This window comes from Camelus dromedarius, chromosome 3, assembly GCF_036321535.1.
Source record: "Camelus dromedarius isolate mCamDro1 chromosome 3, mCamDro1.pat, whole genome shotgun sequence".
In the NCBI taxonomy this organism is placed as follows: domain Eukaryota; kingdom Metazoa; phylum Chordata; class Mammalia; order Artiodactyla; family Camelidae; genus Camelus; species Camelus dromedarius.
In genome coordinates, this window is record NC_087438.1 from 23774234 (window position 1) to 23800080 (window position 25847).

The 25847-nt window shown below is 39.8% G+C and overlaps 1 protein-coding gene across 3 annotated transcripts; it reads right to left on the reverse strand.

The window, feature by feature from the left end:
• Window positions 1-1586: 1586 nt before the first annotated feature.
• Window positions 1587-25161, reverse strand: C1QTNF3 (C1q and TNF related 3). 3 transcript variants are annotated; one of them, XM_010977621.3, is made up of 6 exons: window positions 24581-25161; window positions 18414-18525; window positions 16158-16312; window positions 11323-11452; window positions 5162-5261; window positions 1587-3595 (listed from the first exon to the last, which is right to left on the reverse strand). In XM_010977621.3, the coding sequence occupies exons 1-6, from the start codon at window positions 25043-25045 to the stop codon at window positions 3436-3438; spliced, it is 1122 nt and encodes a 373-aa protein (XP_010975923.2). In that variant the 5' UTR covers window positions 25046-25161; the 3' UTR covers window positions 1587-3435. The 3 variants fall into 3 exon arrangements, with proteins under 3 accessions (XP_010975923.2, XP_010975922.2, XP_010975924.2); XM_010977620.3 differs by having other exon boundaries at window positions 24542-25161; XM_010977622.3 differs by having other exon boundaries at window positions 24761-25158.
• Between the last annotated feature and the right edge of the window lie 686 nt (window positions 25162-25847).

Below are 25847 nucleotides of genomic sequence, written 5' to 3' on the forward strand. Positions count from 1 at the left end.
TACAAGGGTTTTAAGAACTGGAGCCAAGGACCAAATGTTAAAACAAAAGATGCCCTTGGCACCTCTATTTACAAAGGGTTTAGGAGCTTTGTGTCAAGAACCAGAGGCGGAGACAAAATTATTTGCAATGGTGGGGGAAAAAAACTGAAAAGAGCAAAAATATCTCCCCAAATGGAAAAGGTTAAATAAATTATGCAGCTAATAAAAGTATGTTTTCAAATAATCCTTAATAGCATGTAAGAGTGCTCTTCATGTGTTAGGGCAAACCATAGTAAGATATAAAAATATATAAAAACTGTAACATCAAGTGGTTTGTTTCATGACTATGTCATGTTTCATGACATAAATATATGCTGAAAAAGACTGAAACAGATACTTCAAAATACTAATATCTAATGTTTGGTGAGAGCATTCATTTTTATACAAAAATACTTATATGTATTTTATAAATTTTCTACAGCATTTTTTTTTGATCAGAAAAGAACAAGATTAAAAATAAAATATTCCAAACATAATAAAGCAAGAAATTGCCTTTAGCCATCAAATACATCTTTTCCACATGGTCCTCATGCTCTGTGAGAAGCTGTTTCTCTCTCCTGTGAATTTCTAGCCCTTTACCTTCTGTGGCGATTAAAACAGTCTACTCTGCATTACATCATCCATGCACTTTCCCCCTTTTATCTACCTTCCTCCATTAGGTTGAAAATTCATGTAAGGTAAAATTTGCACTTTAAATGCTGAGTCACTCCTGGAATAGCACATTATCTTTGCACAGAGTGAATGTTGATCAGTTCCAGCCAGGCCCTTGGGAGAATACATTTGATTATTCTACCCTCTGTTTGATTATTCTTGACTTAAGCTCTTATTCATAATATGCTCAGAAAATTCCTTCAGTATAATCTTTTTGCTGTCCAAGGTTCAAAGGTTGCTTTTTCTACACTGGAAAATCACCCTATCTGATCATTATGTGAGGCTGTTCTACCTTGCATTGCATTTCTGCAGCAAGCAGACACCTATGTGTTTAATTTGTAGCGTTTGCCTTCATTTGGGGTTTGGAATTTTAAAGCTGGTTGCTTAGCTGATACATTTAAATTTCCCACAACACCTACCTACTATCTCCTTTTCAGAGCCTCCATCTTAGAAAGACTTGCAAAATAGGTCTTGCATATATAATTCTGGCCCTGGGTGAAATTGTGAAACATTGATCATGACTTTGGCCTTCTCCTGTCTTCTGCACTAATCACCTTCTTCACACTTGGATTTATTTACCAGCCCAAATTGCTTTCTAACTTGCCTGCCACCAAATCTTGGATATCTCTCCTAAGGTGAAGACTGGAATTTAGGCATCAATACAGAAGGATTTCAGGTGAGCTATGAAGGTCCCTCCAGATTTCATCACAGACACTCTACACATCAATATCTTAAAGATTCAAAGGGTTGAAGTTAGAACAATGGAATAAATGAAAAGTAGAGTTTTTTTTGTAGACAATCACCCTGCTCTGTGCCCACATCAACTGTGTAGCTGTTTACATCATCTGCATGAAAATATTTCAACTTTGCATTAACACATCATAGTAACTTAACAATTGTATGAGTATTCGATTTTATTAAGAACATTATAAAACAGTACATTTAACAGAGGTGGGTTTATTTCCATATAATGCTTATGACATTTCTCTTGGCTCAGTTTTATCCAAAGCCAGGCCAACATCGTACTCTAAGGCACTTTATTGGTAGTATATGCTCTTTAGATGTGAAATTCTTGGGGCAACCTGCAACATTCAGATACCTATTGGCAATGTACCTCTAGGACATTTGGTGAGAGTAAACTTCAACCCCATGACCCCACACTGGGGCAAGGGACGGGGAAGGAGAATACACACAAAATCACAAAAACATCACCAGCCAAGCACAGTATAGCTAATATCCATCCGCTTAAAATAGCATTGCATGTGGATTCAGGAAGAGTTTCAAAATATTTGTAGCTCAAAAGGAAAGGGGCAAAGACTGAAATGAACAGAGAACACACTAAGTTAGCAAATTAATTCTCTCCACTTCTAGCTGTAGAGGGTAATCAATATGAGTAAACAGTTAAAAAAACCTTTGTGGAAATTCAAATTGTAATAGAAGAGAAATTAAGGGCTCATTATTTCTAAGAGAATTCATTATATGATATCTGTTAGATGGACATCTCTCTAGTGCATTTTAAATATGACTCAACCTCAGGGTAGACGTATATTCCAATGATTCTTTGCTTAAAATAAGCCAATTTTGGGTACCATCTTTAGGTACTAGCATCAGAACTTATGGCACATTATCATGAATATTGTTTTGGTGACAAATTTAATCTTTTAAGAATCGATTTTTGGGAGGGATAGGGAGAATTCAAGCAGCACAGCTGCTCCATGAATATTGATTAAATACAGTAATCAAAGTAATCATCTTTTATTAAAAAAAAAAGGTTAAGCAATTTTATTATATGTCTCCTAAGTGGAATGCCCTTTTATTATGTATCCATTAGTTTCACTGTATATAACTAAGTTTACAGTTCCTTATACATGACATGTCAGTGTATTTAAAGTGTATTAGGGTAATTTCTAAACTGATAGAAAAGAAAGTGATTATATCTGTACAATATGGACCTGCATTCACCACAGGCCAGAGTCAACAGAGCTCTATTGTACTGTAAGAAATGCAATGGGAAAAAGGCAATCTGATAAGCCAGATCTGGTCAGCCCAATTGTGGATTACAGGAAAATTCTATTTCCAAAAATATAAGCCATTTGAAGTCAAGATTTAATTACAGCAGTATCCTTATAGAAAAGGAGGAGTCAATTCTTTGTGAGCACTGTGGATTCTATTACTATCTAAAAGCTATCTGGAATTACTAAAAAAAAAAAAAAAATCTATATTCCTGAATATTGACCCACTGGATCAAAGTGTTACTGCCCAGTCTAGGCTTTACAAATATTTCTGGTACCTTGGTTCTGGCCCTGGTCCCATCATAATCACCGCACCCTGTTCTCTCAAATGTTGTAAAGAATGATGAACCCAAAACCTCAGGGGTTCCTGAAAGCTGCTATTAAATTTAAAACAGAGCAGCTAAAACTCTTTGCAAACTACTTCTCTGATGGGAACAATGATTTCCAACCTGTATCAAGAGAAGAATTCTCTTTTAGGTGCCCAGGGAAGTGATAAAGCTTGCTGAGTATACTAATCAAGGCCACTTGGGAAGACAGTTTTGTGGTTTATTCTCTGAGCCCCTGCAGTCATCCCTCATTATTGTTGTACCTGTAGCACGATTAGCAATGTAACCAATGAAATTTTAAAAAAAAACACAACATATAGAACCATCAACTCTAATGTCCTGCAGATCATGACAACACCAGCTCAGCTATAAGTCTTCCCGCAAATGCAGCTGGTCACTTCATTCATTTACTTAGTTTCAAAGAGCAGGAAGCCTGCAAAGGTAGAGAAGCGCTGGTGGTCCCCATGAAGAGCACCATTGCCCATCCTCAGCCAAACCTCATCCCCTTTGGCCAGCTTCAGCACAGCGTGGTTGCTGGATGTATCCGATTTCCCCTTGGTTTCATAGCTAGAAAGGAAAAAGGCACCAACTGCTTAGTCTTTGCAGTGAAAAGCCAGCTCTTTACCAAAATCTGTCCTCCCCTTCTCCCCCAGACTCCCATGTATTTAGGTATAGTCCTGGGATTAAATTCTCTAAATGGCATGTGGACAGCAATGACATGTGCCACTTATAGGACTGGCCAATACCAATACAACTCTCAGAAATGGCCCCTCTTGCTCCTTCCTCATTATGACTGTGTGGAATGCTAATGACAATGACTAGGATGACCTTAGAAGCCATATGTTGAAGCCTGAGTGCTTGAAGACTGTTCCATGAGGAGAAAAGGAATTTCTATTTTGTTTAAGCCATTGGGTCAATGTTTGGGTCAATGTCAATCTACCCTAACCAATGGAGGACTTGGTACTAAAGGAGGGTCCTGAATAACCCAAACCAAAATATGTTGCATTGGCTCATGGTCAGGCAGAGAGCAGAGAGGAAACAACTATTGTGGGCTTGAACCCTGGAGATCCCTGTCATGCTGTAGCAAAACATTTGGGAAAACGTGTGACAACTTTCAATAGAATGCCTGACACATAAAACTTCCCATGAGCTTGCTGCTCTTCCCTCCTTCTGACTGTGGCAGTGGCAACAACCAGTGAGAATTTGGGAGTCAGTTTTACAGATGGCAGAACTGCTTTCACCCATCTGCATCCCCCAAAAACCTGGTGGAGCAATGATCCTTCCACCTTCCACACAGTCCCCTCCTCCACCCTTTCTGCTTCCTTCCCCAACCTGGAACTGGCCAAGAAAAATAGGGTTCTAGTGTGTTCAAGCCACAATAGTCTGCATCTCTTTGTTACAGCAGTTTCACCTACCTAACTCATCTTTTTCTTTTTTGGCTTTTCAAATGCCTCCTCTTACTAGAAGCCAGGCTCCAGAAAAAAATGTGACAATCCCCACAAGTCATCAAAAGTAACTGAGAAAAGATAACCACAAAGTTTGTCACAGATAACTCACCACCTATTTATTTAACTACAGGAAAGGTGTTGGCTCTCAGGCTCTTTCCTGCATTTTAAGCTGACATCAGATCAAGTTGCAATATTTCTTTTTAAAATGATTTTTTTTCCAAGGAGCCCTAGGACCAGGTTGCTAAGATAAATGTCAGAGCAGCAGCACAGCCTAGAGAGGGAGACCAACCCTCAACTCTCAACCTGCCGGCTCAGGGGCTGATAAAGGAAGCCATCAAGAGGGCTAGACTCGGTAGGTGAAGAGGGCAGAGAGGAGGGAAGCAGAAGAAAGGGCTGAGAGAGAAGGAAATAATGAGTTAAGAAAAGAATACAAATGATTGGTCATGGAGAGTGTTGCTAGTAATTAGTTCAAGGTCTCTTATCAACCTCCTTATGCTCAAATTCATGATATTTACTGCTTCCCAGACAGTACATATAACCTGGCTGTGTATTGATGTATGGGAGTTCTCAATGACAGCGAGGTTCATGCCAGTCTCTGTTGATTCCTTTATGCTTCCCTGGCCTTGGCCAGCCTTTAAGCAAACAATGGCAGCGTGGATACTCCCTGATGGAAAAGACCAGTCACCTGTACATGCTGAAGACTGTGTTGCCGTTGTGCATGAGATACACATACACTTCCTCTACGTCCTCATGCTTCATCATGCTGAAGGTGAAGAAATAGACACCTGGAAAAGGCAGATATTTACCCACATTTGAATTAACTATTGTATATTGAAGACCGGGAGATAGCAGGGAGATATGTCACATGACTTCACACTTCCTTTGTGTTCTATGTGATGTATTGGTTCTTCTTGGCCTTTATTCATATGAATGTCCCTTTATCTGCTCTCACCTTCAAATTGCTTTAAGTTTTTTTGTATACCGTGTATCCCTAACAAGATTACAAAGCCTTCAAAGGAAGGAGGCTCCTCTAATTTTGGCTGTCTCTCATTGCCCATCCTGCCCCTGACAAAGTGCTTAAGGGGAGGTACATGCTGTTCCTCCGTGTAGATCGACCAGTGTCAGCACCTGCCACAAGGCTCACATGGACAAAGTAGAGAGCCCTGCGTGGATGAACACATAGCCTTCTGTGGTTTAACAAAATGACCCAAGTGCAACACTTGCCACAAATGTTAGCCAAAGATAAGGCAGTGTAGCACGGATAAATGTTTATCAGTTCTAAAGAAACACTTCCAGTAATTTCCTCATGTTGTTCATTGTAAGTAGGTGAAATTATGTACAATAAATAGAAAGATTCAACTTTGACTCAGCAGCATGACCTTGCTACTGAAAATATGAATCCTCATTTAAAAAAGACCAACATATTTTAAAAGTTGTAAGTTTTCTTGTAAGAGTCTAGGGTTTCTAACTGAAAGCAACTTAATGTGCCTGAAACACTGTAAATACCAGTCCCCTCACTTAACGATTAAGAAGAATCCAATAGTGGTGGGATGAGCAAAAAGGAAAATCTTCCCAATTCCAAATGATCTTGGTTTGGAGAGTCCATTTTGAAAAGATGAATGAATACAAACTATCACGCTCTTATTGATGTCCATGCTACATTTTTTAAGTTTAAAAATTTTAATGGCCTTGTCTTAGTCTGTTTGAGCTGCTATAACAAAACAGCACAGATTGAAAAGCCTACAAACAACAAAAATTTATTTCTCATGGTTCTGGAGGCTGGAATTCCAAGACCAGGGTGCCAGCCTGGCCAGGTGAGGGCCCTCTTCCAGGTCACAGACGTCTGGTTGTACCCTCTTTCGGCAGAAGGGACTAGGGAGCTCCGTGGGGCCTCTTCTGTAAGGGCACCCATCCCATTCATGAGAGTTCATGATGACCTAATCACCCTCCAAAGACCCTACCTTTTAATACCATGACCTTGGGCATGAGGTTTTCAATGTGTGAATTTTGGGGAGGACACAAACAATCAGACCATAATAGGCATTGTAAAAGAAAAGTCCAGAGACATCTTAAAAAAAAAAAAATAAAGCACTTCACAGTTCTATGCTGTTTTCCAAAGGTGCAATCAAGTAATATTGAAGCTGTAAGGCTACTGTGTTTATCCATCTGCCTCTGAGTCAAGTTGAACTAAATAAAGAAGTATGATTATGCTTAATTTAGTTCCAGGCTTGCATATTCAACGTGCTGGAATAAAGGAAATGATATAAAAACAAGTCATTTCCATTCATATGCCTAAAGATGGGTCCACAGATGAAAAGTAAAGGCAGATAAAAATTAGAAACTCAAAGAAAGTAGTTTACATGCATTGAGTTTTTTACACTTTATAAAACTTGTTACATATACACACAACAAGTTTTCAATGCCTCAAGAAAATAAAGTAGGAATCAAAATGACAAAAAAGATACTATTTTTCCTGAAAAAAAAATGACTACTATAAAAAATAGACACAGAAGCGTTTTAGAAAGACTAAGAAACCAGATGGTGAATAAATGAAGTGACTAGAGTTGGAAATACTAAAGTGAATCTATGTGATATCCACACATGGCTTTCCTTTGCAAGGAAAGGTACTGAAACCAGAGGCAACACATTTGCCCTATGGCTTTCAGGTCTTTGTGTGACTGTAATTGCAAAAGTCAGCCTTCTCTGTCCCATCACTCCCAAAATTGAAAAGTATAAAATGGCCCTTTTATAATCTATTGGGTGAGGCATGAACAGTAAAGTAGGAGTCAAATAATGATGGCTATTGTTTGAACTATGTCCAGCCCAAGAGAACCTAAAAAGCAACTAAATCCATGAGCTTCAGTTATGAAGCCATTGGAAGCAATGGAACCATTCATTGGGTGTATCTAGACACTTACGTAATCTATGACACACAGTGTTCAACAAAATAGTTATAGGAAAATTATAAACTTTCAGAGTAGAAAATCACATAAGAAGATTCAAAGCTTATTGAAACACGATGAAAGATTGTTTTGATCACTTCATATATTAGTTCATCTCTGACTTTAGCTGGGTAGAAAAGTTAATCAAGGCACACGTTAAAAGAATTTGTGGCAACGTGGCCACTGCATCCATCAGAATTTTCTCCTTTTCCTTCTGAATACCATATAGACACATAAGGAGAACTGAAAAGAAACACTGAAAAGTATTCATTCTTTGCAAAACTAGGACCCTGAAAAAGTCAGTACACTTAAAATACCAGTTAAGTGCTGTCACATGTAACTGACAGCGGGCAGAGTCACGTGGAGGCAACATGGAAGTTGGACAAGGAGTTTTAAGGAGGCCAAGTAGCAGCAGACGTCAAACAGTGCCCAGAAAAATGCACTCCCTGATGCAGAATGGCCACTCTGAAGTAAAGATGCTGAAAAGAAGCTCCAGTGTGCAGGGCCGAGATGAAGCAGAAGTTGTTTGGGGGGACAGTTGCTAGATAAAGTCCAGAAAGTGTGGAAAGCTGTACTGCAGTGGTGGATCTCAGAACCTACCAGCAAATATAAGGCTCTTAAAGGCAAAGGAATTGGCAAGTGCAAGGCTGGTTTCAGAAGTTTTCCTAGACCCAGAGCAGTCAGGGGAGGCTGAGGATGTGTGGCCACACAGGAAAAACACACAGAGCAGCAACAGTTAAAAGAAATGGGAGTCCCCTGGTGGCAGAAGAGGGAACCATTGAGTTACCAAGCCTGGAATTATACTGGGGTCCCTCCCCCTCCCCAAGAAACTACTGCATAGAGCTGATCTAGGAAAATCCAATTTATTTAACCATCAGTTAATTTTAGAAAGTAGAAAAGAACAACAAAAATTACCAATAGATGAAGAATACTCACCAACAGGAAATGTTATCATGTAGTAGATGAAAAATATAACCAAATATTCCATCATGAATTTAAAATATATTAATGATGCAAATCCCCTTTGAAGGAACATTTAAAAACAGAATACAGAAACTCGTAGTAGACAAGACCAGACAAGAGGAGGAACTGCAAACCAGGACATCGTGACTAATGTAAAACATAGAAAAAGTTTAAAATAAAAAGCATCACAGAAACAAGACAGAAGAAATTGGAAGAAGCAAAAAGGAGAATTAACCCTCAGAAGATAAAATTTAAAATGTGCAGGATAAAAATGGAAAAAGCAAACAACATGAAATGGAAGAGCACCAAAAGGTTAGAGAGAACTATACATACTGTAGACAGATAAGAAAAGTTAAAAACAAAACAAAGCATAACTGGAGTTCTTGAAAAAGTTAACCAGCGGTGTACTAAGGTGCAGAGGGGATGAGGAGACATGCTTGTGAATGAGTGGTCCACCACACAGGAGAGGAGCATTTTATCACTGACATTGTTTAGAACTGCTGGCCTATGATGATAGTAAAAATCTAGCTAACTTTTAATTGGTTTTATTACAGTTTTAAAATACTCTATAGACAATATAACCCCTTATTGCTGATTTCCTAACACAAATCAGACTGCTTCCAATGCCACCTCACCTTAGTACCCCAATGAGAAGAAAAACAACATTTATATTTATATTTTAAAATATAATTCAAAGAAACTTTCCTGGACAAAAAGAAGGCTTATACACACATATTGAAAAGATGCAGCAGGAACATTTGACCCAGAATGATTAACACTTCTAGAAAAAATCAACCGGACTTTGAAGATAAAGAAAAAATTCTTTGGGAAATCAAGTAGAAAGACTAAGTCACTTACAAGAGAAAAAAAAACCCTCAGATTTATTTCAGAGTTCTCTGGACCAAATGCCAGGAAACAGGAAAAAATGTAAGCCAAGGTTTTTATTTGCAGCCAAGTTTCTATCAAAGAGTTTTAGAACATGTAAAGTCTTGGCGAATATTGATGTCATAAGTTTTCTTGAGAACATAATTAAAGGGTAAAGTATGACTAATAAAGAGATGTCTGGGAAACTTTGGCAAAATGACTAATGGTGAACACCGAATATATTTAACTGTAAGGTAAGTCCAAATAATAGCAGGGGATAATGTAAACCTAGAATGTAATTGTTTTATACCTTGACAGCATACAAATGATTCAACCACCAAAAATCAACAAGTAAGAAAGAGATAAGATAACAACATAGTAAGTTCATTGACTGGCTTATTTGTAATGTTTGGGAGTTATATCCATATAACAATGCTATAGGTGTCTATGTATACACACCTGTAACAGTATAACAATGATATTTGTTATATCATTGAAGGTCACAGATGAAGCAATTTAAACATGACTTAAATCATTCTTAAAATACAGAGGTAAATACTGAGAAATGGAACACTCGTGCTTAAAATCGGGCAGTGAAGGAGGAAAAGAAGGCAGAATGGAAAACCGACCAGTCATTGTCAGGTGTTGGAGTTCCCAGGGGCTGACTACCAAGGGCTAGCACGAGGGACTTCAGGGGATGAAAGAATGGTTCTGTTTGATAGTATGGTAGTGATGTATCTCTATGCACTTGTCAAAACCCATAGACCTGTACACCACAAAGAATAAATTTTGCTAAATGCAGACTTTTAAAAACTCAGCCAGAATACCAGGGAAACTCGAGATAAGATTATGACAAATGAATTAGGTGTGTAAACAAATGAATGGAGTAACAGAACTGAAGGGCATGGGGAAGAAAGGATGTGACAGGGTTTTGACTGGATGCCTTAAATGTAAAAAGAATTGTGCACAAACGTCATACCCTAGTTGGTAAATTTGTATCTCATGGGACAGGGGTTTGCAATTCTATAACTACTTTGTATACTAAGGTTCAACAAATAAGTAAATAAATTATAGATTAAGAGAGCCTGGTTTCTCATTGTCAAAGAGAGAAGTTACAAATAAATAAAGGGAATGCTAGAATGAACCCAGTGGTGCTGGATTTGAGTCAGATGTATCAGAATGAACTCATGATTTTTTGTTTGCTTTTTACGTACAGTATAGATAGATAGGAAAATAAATATAAATATATATGCATTCATGGGTTAGTATGCATATATATTTTCTAGCTCTATCCATTAACAGGACCTAGACGCAGTGACATCCTAATAGTGATGAGTACACCTAGTGCCCAGATCTTGGTTTCCAAATACTACTTTCCAATGAAAGGAACCGGGGAGCCTTGGGAAAGCTGGGTATTTTCAGAGCTGGGACAGGGAAAAATGCAATATTCACTTGAAGCAGCTGTGGCTCTAGAAAGTAAGAAAGTTGTGGGGGATTGAATAATGATCTCCTTGTGTGCCCATGTCCTAAACCCCCCAGGATCTTACCTCATATGGCAAAGGGACTTCACAAGTGTGATTAAGTTCAGAGTCTTGAGACGGGGGGATTAGCCTGGATTATCCAGGTGAGCCCAAGGGAATCACATCATCTTTAGAAGGAGGATGAGCTCAGTTATGACACATTTAAACTGTGAGAATTCTGACCTAAGGGCTTTTAAATTCAGAGGTAACTATCCCCGCTTAAGGATTATTTGGTTCAGTTCAAGTCAGAGTTAATAATCTAAGTAATGAATGTTATCATTTTTAAAAGTGTTTTTTTCTTCTCAGATTCTAATTCACTTACTTTGAAATCCAACAGGGAAATATATATGTAAATGATTATTTGTTTTACCCAGAATCACAAAGAATTATTAACTCCCTTAGTCTCTTAGTGTCTTTCTTTGTTCCCTCCTCCTTCATCCTTCCCTTCCTCCCCCACCCCCCACCCCTTCCTTCTTTTCTTCCTTCCTTCCTTCCTTCCTTCCCTTTCTTGATTGCTAGATTGATCAATTCATCATTTATTTATTTTTACTTCTCACCTGATACTGGAGCCCCAAATCTACCAGTCATGACATCAAAGAAGTTTCCAATGTTGGTTTCAACGCTGCTGAAGATAATCCCACTGTTCTGATTGCTGAAGTGAGTTGCTAGAGATGCCATGAATGCAATCTAATGAGAGAGTTGATGGTTAAAAAAGGCAGTTGATTTTAGAGAAATAAGGTTTTTATAGTAGTAAGTTTATTTCAACAATATTTGTAACAGCAAGATTGGAAATAATTTAAATGTTAATCTATGGAGAAAGAATTAAACAAATCATGGTAATTTCTAACATTTTTATGGCTATGCAGCCATTAGAACCACAGCATATATCAAATTCTGAGCATGTGTTTTAAGAAACATTATCCCTTAAAATGCTTTTTTAGATATTAAAATTCTATTATCAAATAATACTGAAAAATGTGGGTGCAATCTTCTACCAATAGCTATTAAATGGCCATTAGCATATTAAACGATCTGAGAAGTCCTGCAGTCAAACAGCTTTTTAATTTTGTTTACCCTGTGCTGTTTTTATCCCTAAAGGATACCTGTGATATTATGATTTATAATAAATATATATTTAGTATTCATATCCAGTTCTGGTCCAGACCTCCTAAAATCCTTGGAATTTCCTAAGTGTGGAGAACAAGCAAAGTGTCTTTTTTACATTCTTGAGGTAACTTTTGGGAAGCACTTCAGGATGGGAAGGTGGAGCGATTCAGGATTAGAAAGTTGGAACTTTGAGCCCCACTTCCCCTCCCCTCCCTACACCCCCCCACAACACACACCTCCATGGAAGAGAGAGGGGCTGGATGTTGAATCGATCACCAATGGCCAATGATTAATCAATCTTGCCCATGTAATGAAACCCACATAAAAACCCAAAAGACAAGTTTCAGAGAGCTTCTCAGTTGGCAAACACATGGAGATTTGGGGAGGGTGGTGCTCTCAGAAAAGATGTGGAAGTTCTGTGCCCTTTCCCCACACCTTGCCCTATGCATCTCTTTCGTCTGGCTGTTCCTCAGTTACATCCTTTCTTAACAAACTAGTGAGCTAGTAAATAAAATGCTTCTCTGAGTTCACTGAGTCGCTTTGATAAAGTAATCAAACCCAAGGAGGGTCATTGGAACTTCCGATCGATAGCCAGACAGAAGCGCAGGTGACAATCAGGACTCGGGACTGGTGCCCAAAGTAGGGGAGGTGGGCTGGGCAGTCTCACAGGACTGAGTTCTTAACCTGTGGGATCAGACGCTACCTCCAGGTAAACAGGGTCAAAACTGAGTTGAATTGTAGGACATCTAATTGGTGTCACAGAATTTCTGGGCAGTGTGGGAATACCCCACACGTCAAACTGTACCACCACTGAAGAGTCACATTTGAGAGTCAATGCCAATTCCCTAGCCAAATGAGTCATTCAAACTGAGTGTGAATTAGATCAATTAATTCTTTAACTTGGTGGGATTTTCTGTCTTGAATGAATGGGAGTTTTAAGGGAGAGGGGTGAGAGAGGAAAGAGATCAAATAATCCGAAGTCCTGGAAGACTTGGGGTGTAGGGAGTGGGAGGCAGCCCTGAGAGAATCAACACAGGAAGGATGTGGGCAGTCAGAAGGATCACGAGGGCACTGGACACAGAAGGATGAAGAAGGGGGGACACCAGAGGAGAGATTTAGAAATGAGAATGAAGGGACCTGGAAGTCACCCTCCTTTACAACCTGCCTAAGACCAGTCTTCTCTCCTCTGGATGCCTCCTTCAAAACTGTGAAAGTAATTCTCCCAAATGATTGTGTTGTGGTTTTAGGGTCAAAAAGCTGATGGAACAAATGTAATAATTGCCCACTTGTTCTCCATTAAACTGGCTACTGTAGGGCCTCTCAGCCAGGGTATAACCATTCACAGATTGGGGTTAGTTTCTAGCTTTGAGAATGTTTATCATTCATCTTGTTAAGTACCTTATAAGCATCTGTCTCCTTTTCTTTGTAAATTTATACTGGCACGTGGATCCCAGGTTGCTAAAATTATTAAATAGCATTCATTAAAAAGTTACAAAACTGCAAAAGCAGATAGGATAACACACAGGAACTCTTAGTTTATGCTTAAAAACTGAGACCCAGAAAAATGATGGGATTTGTCCAAGGTCAATCACCACATGCACCCAAATAAAGGGCCAGGTTTTCCCCCATTGATCTGTCAAATAAAAGTTGCTCTGTATGCTAGTTCTTTAAAAGTTTCTCATGTTATATTGTCCACAATAACATTAATCAAAACCAATCTAAGAAAGAAATGGAAAATTTTATTCGAGCCAACCTGAGGAAATAACCCAGGAGATAGTCTTTCAGGAAAGCTCTGAGGACTGTTCCAAAGAGGTACGGGGGTCGGGGTGGTGGAGGCCAGTATATGGGGTTTTGGTGAAGGGGTCCACACAGTGAAGCACACATTTTGGTGAAAGGTTACTGCTATTTGAGAGGAACAAATACCATAGTTAATGGTTTCAGTGCTTTTCTAAGTATGGAGAGATGCAAGAAACTGGGCTCATCCCTAATTCAAAAAGACACCTTCATCCCAATATTCATAGCAACACTATTTACAGTAGCCAAGACATGGAAACAACCTAAATGTCCATAACAGATGACTGGATAAAGAAGTTGTGATATGTTTATAAAATGAAATACTACTCAGCCATAAAAAATGATAAAATAATGTCATTTGCAGCAACATAGATGGCCCTGGAGAATGTCATTCTAAGTGAAGTAAGCCAGAAAGAGAAAGAAAAATACCATACGACATCACTCATATGTGGAATCTAAAAAAAAAAAAAAGGCAAATGAACTTATGTATATATATAACAGAAACAGACTCACATAGAATACCGACTTGTGGTTGCCAGGGGGAGGGGTTGGGAAGGGCTAAACTGGGAGTTCGAGATTTGCAGATACTGACTGATATACATAAAATAGATAAAAAAGTTTATACTGTATAGGGAAATATATTCAATATCTTGTAGTAGTTCACAGTGAAAAAGAATATGAAAATGAATATATGTATATTCATATATTCACTGACTATACCTCAATAAAAAAATTTAAAAAAGAAAAGAAACTAGGTTCATAAAATTTTCTCCTGAATATATCTATCTGAGGGCCGGTTCTGCCAGTTTTCCCAGAGCAAAAGGTGCCTCATGCTGATCTTCACCCTGAATTCCCCCCAGGGTGTATCGTGGGTCAGCGACTACAGCGGTGGATGACTTGGTTCTTGCAGAAGTGGATGGTGGGCAGCATTCTTTATTTTATGATCCCCTCCCTTTTGGCCTTAATTTCAACCAAGATTTGGGAGGCATTTTGTGACCACTTTGTCCCATGGCACTAGGAATGCTCATTTCCAGGTCAGGCAAGGATTACCTTGGCATGCTACTCAATGTGCTGATAACTGGGTTAACAGTAGCCCAAATCCTCTGGACCTCCTGTCTTACTAGTTGTGGTCCAAGAAGTGGTTCCCTCTTGGAGCTTCTTCCCACAACGAGAGTTACACTGTTACAACCATTGATCTTATAGAACAATGTACTTGGTCAATCGTTTCAAGTCCCCTAGACATCGTTATTTTTATTGGAGGCTCAATTATGCATTGGTAACGCAAGGAACAGTAGTCACGTGAAATAGGCAGAACACAGGGAATACCATTAGTAACATTTATAATATAAGGTTATAAGTAAGTAATGTTGTCTCCTAAGGAGTTCCATGGCTGGTGCCAGAAGAAGAAAAATTGATCTTTGTGGTTGCGCAGGGATTTCTACTGTTGGGGAAGTCTGGTTAATGAGTCTTGCAGATGGACAGTGCACACCAGAGGGGAAGGGGGAGGCCCAAAAGGGCAAAGAAAAATTTATGTTTAAAAATTTCCTGTCTTGACTTAAAATATGAGTTTTATTTCATCAGTATGTTCTCTCAATTACTTAGTTTTAACCACAAGTTGCTATTTCAGGAAGACATATCAGCCAGAAACAACCTTAATAAAAATTGCTAGTTTTCAGTGCTAATGGGAGTCCTTTCAAAGAATCTGTTTTTATAGTATTAGCCACATATATAAATAACCCAGACTTAGTAATTTTCTTGGTGACTTAACCCCACATTTGCAAGTTTTAGATCTTACTGACAAGAATTTTGAAGATCATTTAAGACAGAAATAAAGAGTAGATAGGTGGGTACTTGAGCTTGGAATAAAATGTCCAATAACAGCCTTATAAATGGATTAAACAAACTTTAAACTGAGATAAATATCATCTGGTCTGGAAACCTGTAGGTGAGTGATGCAAAATGAAACGTCTCTGGTGATAAAGAAGATACTGATGAGAAAAGTTTAGGTAACAATTATGCCACAAAATCTGATATGATAGAAAGTAACATTTGTGTATTAATACCCATACATGTGACTTCAATATGTAAATGTAACAAAACTAATAAATAAATGGAATGGTCAAATGTCTACTTAATAATATTTTATGAATCTAAAAACTTATATATTCAGGTTGCCAAGAACCTTTTTATCTAACATATCTTCTCATTTGGAAAGTGAGAGATTAGCTTAGTTGATATTCAAGATCACTTTGTATTTGGTCTAATGAGGGTGTTGAATTTTACCCTTCATATGTTTCTCTTCTCCCTAAGAATGATTTCAAAGCACTTTGACAGCTAGGTCTTATGCAAAACCCCTGTGGTGGCGATGGACAGATTGAGACTCAGGTTTAGTCAACACTGAGGATGAAGAAGCACCCAAGCCTTCTGATTCTTGGACCCTGATGGTCAGGACAGTGTAGAAGTCACCTGGAGACGTGCCAGGATGACTTACCTGCAGTTCTGGTGGAACCCCTGGGTAGCCCTTCTCTCCTTTGGGGCCATGCTGCCCTCGCTCCCCTCGTGGCCCCAGGTCACCTTTGTCTCCTTTCTCACCTTTGGCCCCTTCGTGGCCAGTGGCTCCATTATTGCCATTGTTCCCATGGTTTCCTTAAACAACCAGACATTATCATATGAGAAAGCCCAGTCACTCATACTCACCATCTATTTCTATACCAATGTAGCCCCCCCCCCTCTGTTTTTGCCAAAATACACAAACTCAGTTGTAAAAGGGGACCATTTGAAACAATCCCAAATCCAGCCTTGGTGGACATGATCAAATGGGATCTCTTTTAAATGGGACACTGAAAATGGCCTTAGATGCTCTTAAGGCTCCAGGCTCCAAAGCTTGTTTTTCTTATCAAGCAAGACTTGAATGAAAAATTGGGTAGAAGACTGATTATTAAAGCATCCTTTATAATAGCAAAGATTGGAAACCGCCTGTATGTCCACAAATACTGAAAGGGCTAAGTTTAAAAATGGTACATCCCAGTAAATGTTGTTACATAGGCATAAAGAGAGAATGCTGAATAAAAATATTTAATAACATTTAGTATGATATTTTTAGCTAAAAGGGGTTATGAATCAATTGGACATAGCATGATAGTATGTGTATATATATATATAAATAGGATGGAGTTGTGCATCTATATACATATTTTATCCAAAGGGGGAAAAGACTAGAACAAATTACAAAAAAATATTTGCAGTGCTTTATTTTTTCTAATGGATGAAACATGAGTGATTTTTGTGTCATTCTATATACTTTCCTGGGTTTTTTTTTTTTTGAAGTTTTCTTCAAAGAACACGTACCACTTCTATAACTGGAGGAAAAGTGAAAATGATTGATAAAAAAATTATTACAATAATCTTGAAAGCAAGACTTGGATAATGATTTCAACTCTTTGCCACTAAGAGAGAATTTCTACACCTCTCCCTTTGTTTTTATATTTGTTGAATTCCAGACCCTTTTGCTGTTGACTTTCCAAGCCACCTTTGATCATGTATCAAACTGGGCTTGCAATTCTTCCAGGCTGATGAACTTTGACTGTGTTTATAGGTCAATGTACTAATAACAAAACTGTTCTTGATGGGGAGTGAGTAGCCAAGGCCAGCCTGTCCTATAATCCAGAAGAGTTTAGTATCCAAACTAAGAAGGGTCTGGATAGCTCCTTCCCCTTAGCACTGCACCTGCCGTCTTTGTTGTTCAGTGACATAGATTCAAAGCTTGGAATCATAGTTTAAAGTCTAAAAGAGCACTGTCTCATTCTAAATTTGGTTTCATTTGAAAAGCTCCTCAAAAGTATTTTAAAAATTTAACCCTGTTTGATAAATATTAACAGCAATGGGAGTAAATTAGAGAAGAGTAAGTGGAATTTTGCCAAACCCCGAGGAAAAGTTTTACCCCTGGGAATTAACCTAGGGAGAAGAAAGTCACTTAAACCCCCAGGTAGATTTGGGAGTCCTGGGACGGAGAGGACCTGAGCAGCCCTCTCCTTGGCTGACCCAGGTCGCTCCATGCTGGGTCACCACTCAGTAGGGTAGAGATGGTGGAATGGTGGGTCTAGAGGGACCCAGTGGAGCTCTGCAGCATGCCCCGTGCCACCACGTGGTGCTGGAGCCCCAAAATGTCCCTGTGGCTCCAACAGAGGCATGAAGGTCAAGTGAGAGACAGCTGAGTGGGGAAAGACCCTGAGATCAGGGGGGAAAAAATCTGGTGGGACCTAGACTCAGACAGAAGGAAGTGTAGCTCAGTAAATGGGACCATGGAGATGACTATAACCCAGAGCAGCAAGCTCTCTCTCCTCACCTGAAAGCTCTCCTCTCCTCCCCATCTTCACTTCATCAACCCCTGAAAGTTAGATCTAGTGTCCCGCATGGAGCACACAGTGGCAGAAATACTGCAACCCACTCAGCTCCAGTGGTTCCAGACTCCATGCTGGTGAAGGCCCTCATAGCCTGTAATCTGGTGCCCCACTGTGCCCAGTGCTTGTGGGATTCTGCCAGTGGTATAGATAATAAATACTATTTTTTATACCATTCCATCTGGTTAACTCAGTCAACCCAGTTCCCTGCCCAGCTTCCTTTTGGATTTCCCAGGCATAAGCTTTGGCTCACATATGTCATCCCAAATTATTGAGGTTCGCCCCTGGCTCCTGTTTTGGCACAGTCTGCAATTAGGCTGGAAAGAGTGCATCACTCTCATCCTTACCTGGAATGCCGGGGGGGCCAGGAGGTCCTGGGGGGCCTTGGTAGCCTCGGAAGCTGTAGTCTCCATGGCAACATTTGCTGCAGTCTGGGGGCAGTCCTCCGGTTGGTGGAGACTTTAAAAAGATACAAAGAGAAGTGTCAGAGAAAGGTAAGTATGAGTAATTAGGACTTTTGAATTTCCTCTGGCTTCTAGGTAAGTTTCATTCCAAACAACCCACAACAACATCAGAAAAGAAAGTGAGTATGTCAATGGCAAAGGAGTCAGGGAGTAGCTAAGGTGAGGTGAAAGTCAGAAGGCCAAGGACAGGAGAGTCAACAGAAGAGCATGCTCTTTGGAAAGGACCGTGAGTGGGGGTGAGGATCGGAACAGGATTTCTGGGAAGCGTGTTCCTGACACTGCAGGTGTCAGGAAAAGAGGAGGCTCCTTCAGAGGAGGAGTTGGAAACATTCCCTGTCTTCCAACTGCCAGGCGTCTCGGATGTAGCTAGATGGAGTCAATGACCCTCAAATGATAAAATTTACCAACTTCAAATATAATTAAGACTCTCCATATTTACGATACCAGGTTAAGAGTTCTTAGAAACTCTGAATTGTAGCTTCTCAAACAGTCACAACACACACAAATTATCTTAGGAAATTAAGGAAAGAATATTCATTAACCCAATAAATTCTTATTAATTGTCTACATTTTTTTTGATGTCTAATTTTATTTTTTTAATTAAAAAATTTTTAAATTGAAGTGTTGTCACTGATTTTCAATGTTGTGTTAGTTTCTGGTGTTCAGCATAGTGATTCAATTATACATATATATTCTTTTTCCTATTCTTTTTCATTATAGGTTATTACAAGATATTGAATATGGTTCCCTGTGCTATACAGTAGGATCCTGTTGTTTATCTATTTAGTTATTTATATCTTGATACAAATTTAACTTCCTTTTTTTAACTTCCACTTTAACATGATGTTCTGTTTTATATTCCACTTGACAATTTAAAGTTATTGTCACATTATTTGAACTGAGATTTAATGAGTACTTAGTGGATACTAAATGTATTCAAATAGGACACTGAGTTAAATGCTTATTTATTCAGAGATAAATTTCTAAAATTTGTACTTAGTGTCAAGGAGCTAGAGATTTGGCAGAAGTTAATTGACAGAAGAGTTCGAGTTGCTTATAAATTTGGAGTCTCACTCATCTACATTGGCAATTTGATTTTTAATCATAGCATACAAAGGATTTGTGGAAACTTTCTTGGACACCAATTATAATTCAATGGTTTTCTGAAAATAGCATATTGTTGCTAAAGGATTCATTATGAAAAAGGAAGGGAGGTAGAGAGAGAGGAAGGAAGGAAAAGAGGGAGGGAGAAAGAGAGAAAGGGAGAAAGGGAGGAAGGAAGAAGTCATTTAAAATTCAAGTTTTCTCCATCATTAGAAATCCAAGCAGAAAAATGAATCAAGGCTTCATATTGCTGCATCTCTAGACTTTACTCTTTTTTTCCAATAGAAAATAAGCTTGGATATGATCCAGCAATCCCATGCCTGGGCATACATACATTCAGAGGAAATTATAATTTGAAAAGATACATGGACCCCAATGTTCATAGCAGCACTATTTACAATAGCCAAGACATGGAAGCAACCTAAATGTCCATTGACAGATGGTTGGATAAAGATGATAGGATACACACACATACACACACACACACACACTGGAATACTATTCAGCCATAAAGAGGAATAAAATAATGCCATTTGCAGCAACATAGATGGACCTGGAGATTGTCGTAGTAAGTGAAGTAAGCCAGAAAGAGAAAGAAAAATACCATATGATATCAATTATATGTGGAATCTAAAAAAAAAATGAGGCAAATGAACTTATTTTAAAAACAGAAACAGACTCACAGACATAGAAAACAAATTTGTGGTTACCAAGGAGGAAGGAGGGAGTGGAGAAATAATTCAGGAATTTGGGATTTGCAGATACTAACTACTACATATAAAATAGATAAACAGCAAGGTCCTCCTGTATAGCCCAGGGAACTATATTCAATGCCTTGTAATAGCCTATAATGAAAAAGAATATGAAAAGGAATATATATGTATAACTGAATCACTATGCTATGCACCAGAAATTAACACAACATTGTAAACTGACTACACTTCAATTAAAAAACATTTTTTAAATGCAGAAATGGTTATGAGTCACATTAAAAGTCAACAAAATCTCAAAAAAAAAAAATACAAAAAAGAGCTCAGACTTTTTCCTTACTCTCATTCCTTTCTCCTGAAGGTTCTCACCTAGCTATTAAGAAAAAATGCAGAATAGTATCTACAGTCCACACAAATTTCCCTGCAACAGCTCAGAGCCCAATCTCAAGTGATCAGGAGCTACAATCAGAAGTTACCTCCCAGTCTAATCACCTAAAATTCAAGTTTTCTCGATCATTATTCCCAATCTGGACAGGTATGGGAGTCTATGAAAACCTTTTATAAAACTGGTGGAGGAAAAGATAAACAGTGAAAGCAGTGGTCTGAGACGAGGGACTTCAGACACTTGGAAAGTCAGACACCACAGCACCACCCCTCCTTCTCATCCAAAGATGCAATCTGAGAAGTAAGTATTCCATTAATTTCCTGGGATGATTTTGCTAATATGAAATACAGCCTTTTAAGCTCCAAGAAATCCTAGGTTCTGCCAATAATGAATTTTAGGGAAAGAGAAGGGAGGGGAAGGAGGGAAAATCCTGAAGTGGAAACCATTCGTTTAAAAATAGAAGTGAAAAACTGAGCTGTTAAGAACTACAGAAAGAGAACTGGACTGGAACCAGAACACCCATCTCAGTTCCGTGTAAATTTCATGAAGTCACTTTTCCCCATACATCATTTTCCTTGTCTACTAAATTAAAGGATTGGGTAAGATGGCCATGAATTTTCTTTCCAGCTCTATAATGCAAACAAAGATACTGAAGTCTTTTCCAAAGCCTCAAATAGTGACTTAGACTTTGCTTTTTAGTCTAGTATCTGGGCATGAGAAGCTAGCTCTGGAGATGGGGTTGGTCAGCATCAGAGCTAGCTGGGACTGAGTGAATGCCCAAACACTTCGAGAGCATAGAGATGCCACCAAAACAGAAGAGACTTCTGGTCACTAAGTCCAGCACCTCCTGAGAACCCTCCTGCAACATTTCACAATGGGGTCCTCCCTCTGGCCCGGTCTTTCAAATTTCATTCAAGTGGAACAATGTTTGTGGGCCTTTGGATGGACCCTTAGAACATATTGGCTGGATGTGTTCGCTGAGTTTTCTCCCAGGGAAGGGAAAGTCACATACTAGATAGTTACTGTCTATACCCCCTTAAGTTTATCAACCCATTTCCCAAAATTAGGTCAAATTTGTATACCAAGAACATGCAAATGGGCAGCATGGGAGGAAGGAGGCATCCCTAAGACAAGACCCATCCGTTTTGTAGATGGAGACGTAGAGGCAGCTACACAGAATGGAGCGCTACTTCCGTAAATGACTCTAGGAGTTTTCACCCAAGGAGGAGGGAAGAGAAAAAAGGCGAAGGGAAGAGGAAGAGGGAGAGACAGGTGTCCAGGAAGAGGACGGAGACTGATAAAGGTGAATAATGAAAAGCGACAGAGGAGAAAATGTCAGGAAAAGAGAGTCCAGTCTGCTCATCCCCATCTCTGCACATACCCGATGGCCAGAGTCATCTTTCCAGAACACAAACCTGATTAGCTCCCCACCCTGCTATGAACAAACAGACAGACAAAACTTTTGCTGGCAAAATTAGGTTGAAGCTTCTCTACCGGCCAACAGACTCATCCCGCCTGACACTAAAACCACTCATGTCTTCTTCCCCAGCCGGCGCTCCAGCCACACCCGCTCCTCCAAGTTTCTCTCCAGGCTCTTGCTGTGGCACGCATTTTTTTTAATTTTAGTTTTTCCGTGGATAGCCATCCCTTTTGTCTCATCTTTTGAGATTCAGCTTAGCGGCCACCACCATTCTGATTGTTTTCCCCCAACTCCCTTTTATGCATTGTCGTTCATCGCGTGATACTTCATGAGCTGTTCATTTATCCCCACGAGAGCCCTTCGGAACTGCTCAGAGATAGGCGCTTGGGCATATTTACCGCCATCCTCAAGCTTGGCACATAACAGAAGCACAGGAAATGATTGGTGAAAGAAGCGGGGAAAAATAGGATTAAAGGAAAAGAAGAGCTAGGGGAAGCGAGGAAAGAAGGAAAAACACAGTACAATCCAAAGTTCAAAGTGGTCTCCACTTCAACGGCAGAGAGTTGCACTGAAACCTCTAGAATATCAGTGTTTCTTGTTGGAGGCTGGTTTGGAAATATTTCAGAAATCTAAGGAAGTTTGAAAGTCCCCCTCCTTTCAAAAAGCCTGGCTTAAACAAAACAAAAAAAAAAAAAAAAAAAGAAAAAGCAAAAAACAGAAAGTGGCTTCTAACCCATTCATCTGATTTCAGCATGTTAGATGCCTAGGGGCACCAGTAGGTGGGGTGAAAAAGAAACGTAATTTGGATTTCAGTTGCCTACTGGGGTGTTGGTTGCCAAGAACTAATGAGAAAGGACAGCCTGCATCTGCCTCCTGCCGCCTCTGGGGGCTCACACTGCCATGGCCGGGAAGGATCCAGCAAAGATCCTTTTATTGAAACAGAAAGTCCAGATCAAGGCTTGGACAAAAGTGAAAATGTCTTCACCCCTGAGAAAACCTCAGATTAGCCCTCATTGCTCTTCAGCCAAAAGGTTGTCGGATGAACGGACAAGCTCTAAAAGTGGCTTTCAAAAAACAGGATTGTATTGGAGGTTATCATTTCTTCTGTGGCTCATCAAAGGAACAGTGTTTTCTTGGCACAGCCCCACAGAATGGTGCATTTGTGGCCAAGTTAGACATCCCAGGTTTGTCCCAGATCTACAGCTACTTCCGCGTGTGACCTTGGTCTGATCATACTACCAGTCTCAATCAAAACTTCTCAGTCTGTGGTGGGAGGGGTTTCGATTTCAGTTTCATGGACTTTTTCGGGGCCTATTCAATGCATAGAAGCAGTCACTTCCTGTGGTAAAACCTATTTGTTCAAAGATCATATAATTCAGAGTAACTCTCCTCGTCCCCTTGTCTGATTACCACATGCTTGATACCTAGAAGGTAAATCAAAATCTGCTGCTTCCGTGTGTTGTGCACCTGAAACTAATATAATGTTATATGTCAATTACACCTCCATTAAAATGTTTTTCATTAAAAAATAATAAAGGCAAATTAAAAAAACCTGTTTCTTCCTGTTCTTGATGTTTTAAATTAAATTGAGTTTCATGAATTTGCCATTCACTACACTGAAACCTCAACTCACTGCCGTACCACCCTGAAAGAGTTAAAGGTGTTTCCTTAGACGCTGAGCTTACACACCCAGAAATAAATCAAGTCCTCTGTGATTATCAGGCATTGCATCACACAACACAATCAGGTTTGCATTTTAAATACAGACAGCCTTTTTTTTGTTTTAACTCTTTGGTCCTTTTTAAAACGGGGTGAATATAGAGGCTTAGTAACCTAGAACTCCATAAATCAAACAACAAAGCCTGGCGTGAAATGTCACAGTAGATTCGCACATCGAATGAAAAACTCAAAGGGCAGCTTCTCCTGGCTGGGAAGCAATTAAGCACGTCCAATTTTCTTATGATCTGCAAATGATTATCTACAGTGGTCATCTGTCTGCAAAGGTCAGCGCTCTTCCTTTCCACACCAGCAGAGCCAGAAAGAAACCAAGTCACAGAGAGCAGGGAGCTGGCCGCCGCTGTACCCCTTTCTGATGGGGCGGCTGCAGCCTCTCTTTATCTCAGTACATCCATGATTTTCCAACAGAGACCGGCAGCGCCCCAAGTATCCCAGAGCAACCCAGAGAGAGACCCACAAGCAGCGCAATCCACTTCTCGAAAGCATTGATCCTAGGAATCAAAGCTGAAAAGAAAAGAAAAGAAGAGAAGAGAAGAGAAAAGAAATGAAAAGAAAAGAAAAGAAAAGAAAAGAAAAGAAAAGAAAAGAAAAAAGAGCAAGAGTAACACAACTCATTAAACTTTGACAGTAATCCTTAGAAGAGAATTCTGAGTACCTGGCCCCAGAATGGGGTGATCTGGGCTAGGTCATCTACCTCGGGGTGCGGTAGCTCATCTGGTCTCAGGGATTTTAGGTCTGTAGAAGTGTTATTATCCACAGTCCCAGATTTAGGATGGCTCCGCTCTCTCACTTTCTCCCTCCTGGAGCCGCTACGGCCAGTCTGCTGATGGCTTTGCACTATTCTTGCCACCACTTTATTAGCTCTTCTGCTCACCTCCATGTATTCATCTTGACACAGGCAAAAAGGGAGGAAAAGCAAAACCAGCAGGTGCCAGCAGACGAGCTGCCTCCCGTGCATGATTCTCAATAGAGCCACAGAGCCTCTGGGAGAAGACGGCTGGGGCTCCAGGCGCCGTGGTCTCTTCGGGCAAGTGCCAAGGCTGGAGATGAGAGCTGCAGCCGGCCGGGCGGTTTTATACTTGGGTGGGTAATAAATAAGGCTGCAGTCATGCCAGAGGGAGAGCAGCCCTCCTCCGCCAGCAGAACAGCCCCCATTCATCACTTTCCCACACCACAGGCAAAACGATATGTGTGCACAGCTCCCAGTTGGTGGGGTTCATAAATGTCACACCTTGGCACGTTTTTTTGTTAAAGTGTGGAGAAAACATACACAACCAGCTGGAAACAGGCAGCATGTGTCCAGTGGTTTGCTTTTGCGATTAGACATGGAAAGGCCACGCCTTCTGCGGTCTAAGATGTCTTTTGGAAAAACCGGTTCCTGGGCTTGCCAGGAAATTCGGGCTTAACTGCATCAATTCCGTCTGAAACGGCAGTGGGAACCTGTTCAGGGCAATCAAAGGAGCTCTGCACCCTCATTGTGCAGTTAATATTTCCCCACTGCAGTCCACTTAAAGAAACTCATTTCCCCTTCTGGCTCCGGCACAGAAGGCAGTTGGGTGACTCCACAATGCTAAGCTGGAATCAGGTGCAGAGTCTCTGGGTTTAGCAAAAGCATTTCCCCATCCTAGGTTTCATTTCCTTTTCCCTGAAGTTTCCAGGAGCCAGAGGTAGATCAAAGTGGACCAAGTCGCTTATTACCAGATGATGATAGAGAATCCTGCTTCGTGTTAAAAGAAGGTTTTCTGTCTCTGGCCACTCTTCCTTCTGACATATTCTTGATTAAAATTGAAGAAATGGAAAGAAAACAGCCTCCTCCAAGTAGATCAGGATGGAGAGAATTATCATTTCCTTTATGAAACTTGCCACATTTTTATGAATTCAGCCAAAGAGAAAATGAGCACTCTAACTTCTTCCTGATGATAAATTAAGAGACCTTATGTAGCTTTGCCACTAAAAATTGC

What these genes read in the sequence shown, in the direction of transcription:
- C1QTNF3 (XM_010977620.3), bottom strand. Translation starts at nt 25,045, where the DNA reads ATGAATGGGGGCTGTTCTGCTGGCGGAGGAGGGCTGCTCTCCCTCTGG. An exon ending in TCACCCCATTCTGGGGCCAG is followed by an intron (nt 18,526 to 24,541) that starts GTACTCAGAATT and finishes ATCTTTTTAAAG; the next exon opens with TCTCCACCAACCGGAGGACT. An exon ending in GGGTTCCACCAGAACTGCAG is followed by an intron (nt 11,453 to 16,157) that starts GTAAGTCATCCT and finishes CTCTCTCATTAG; the next exon opens with ATTGCATTCATGGCATCTCT.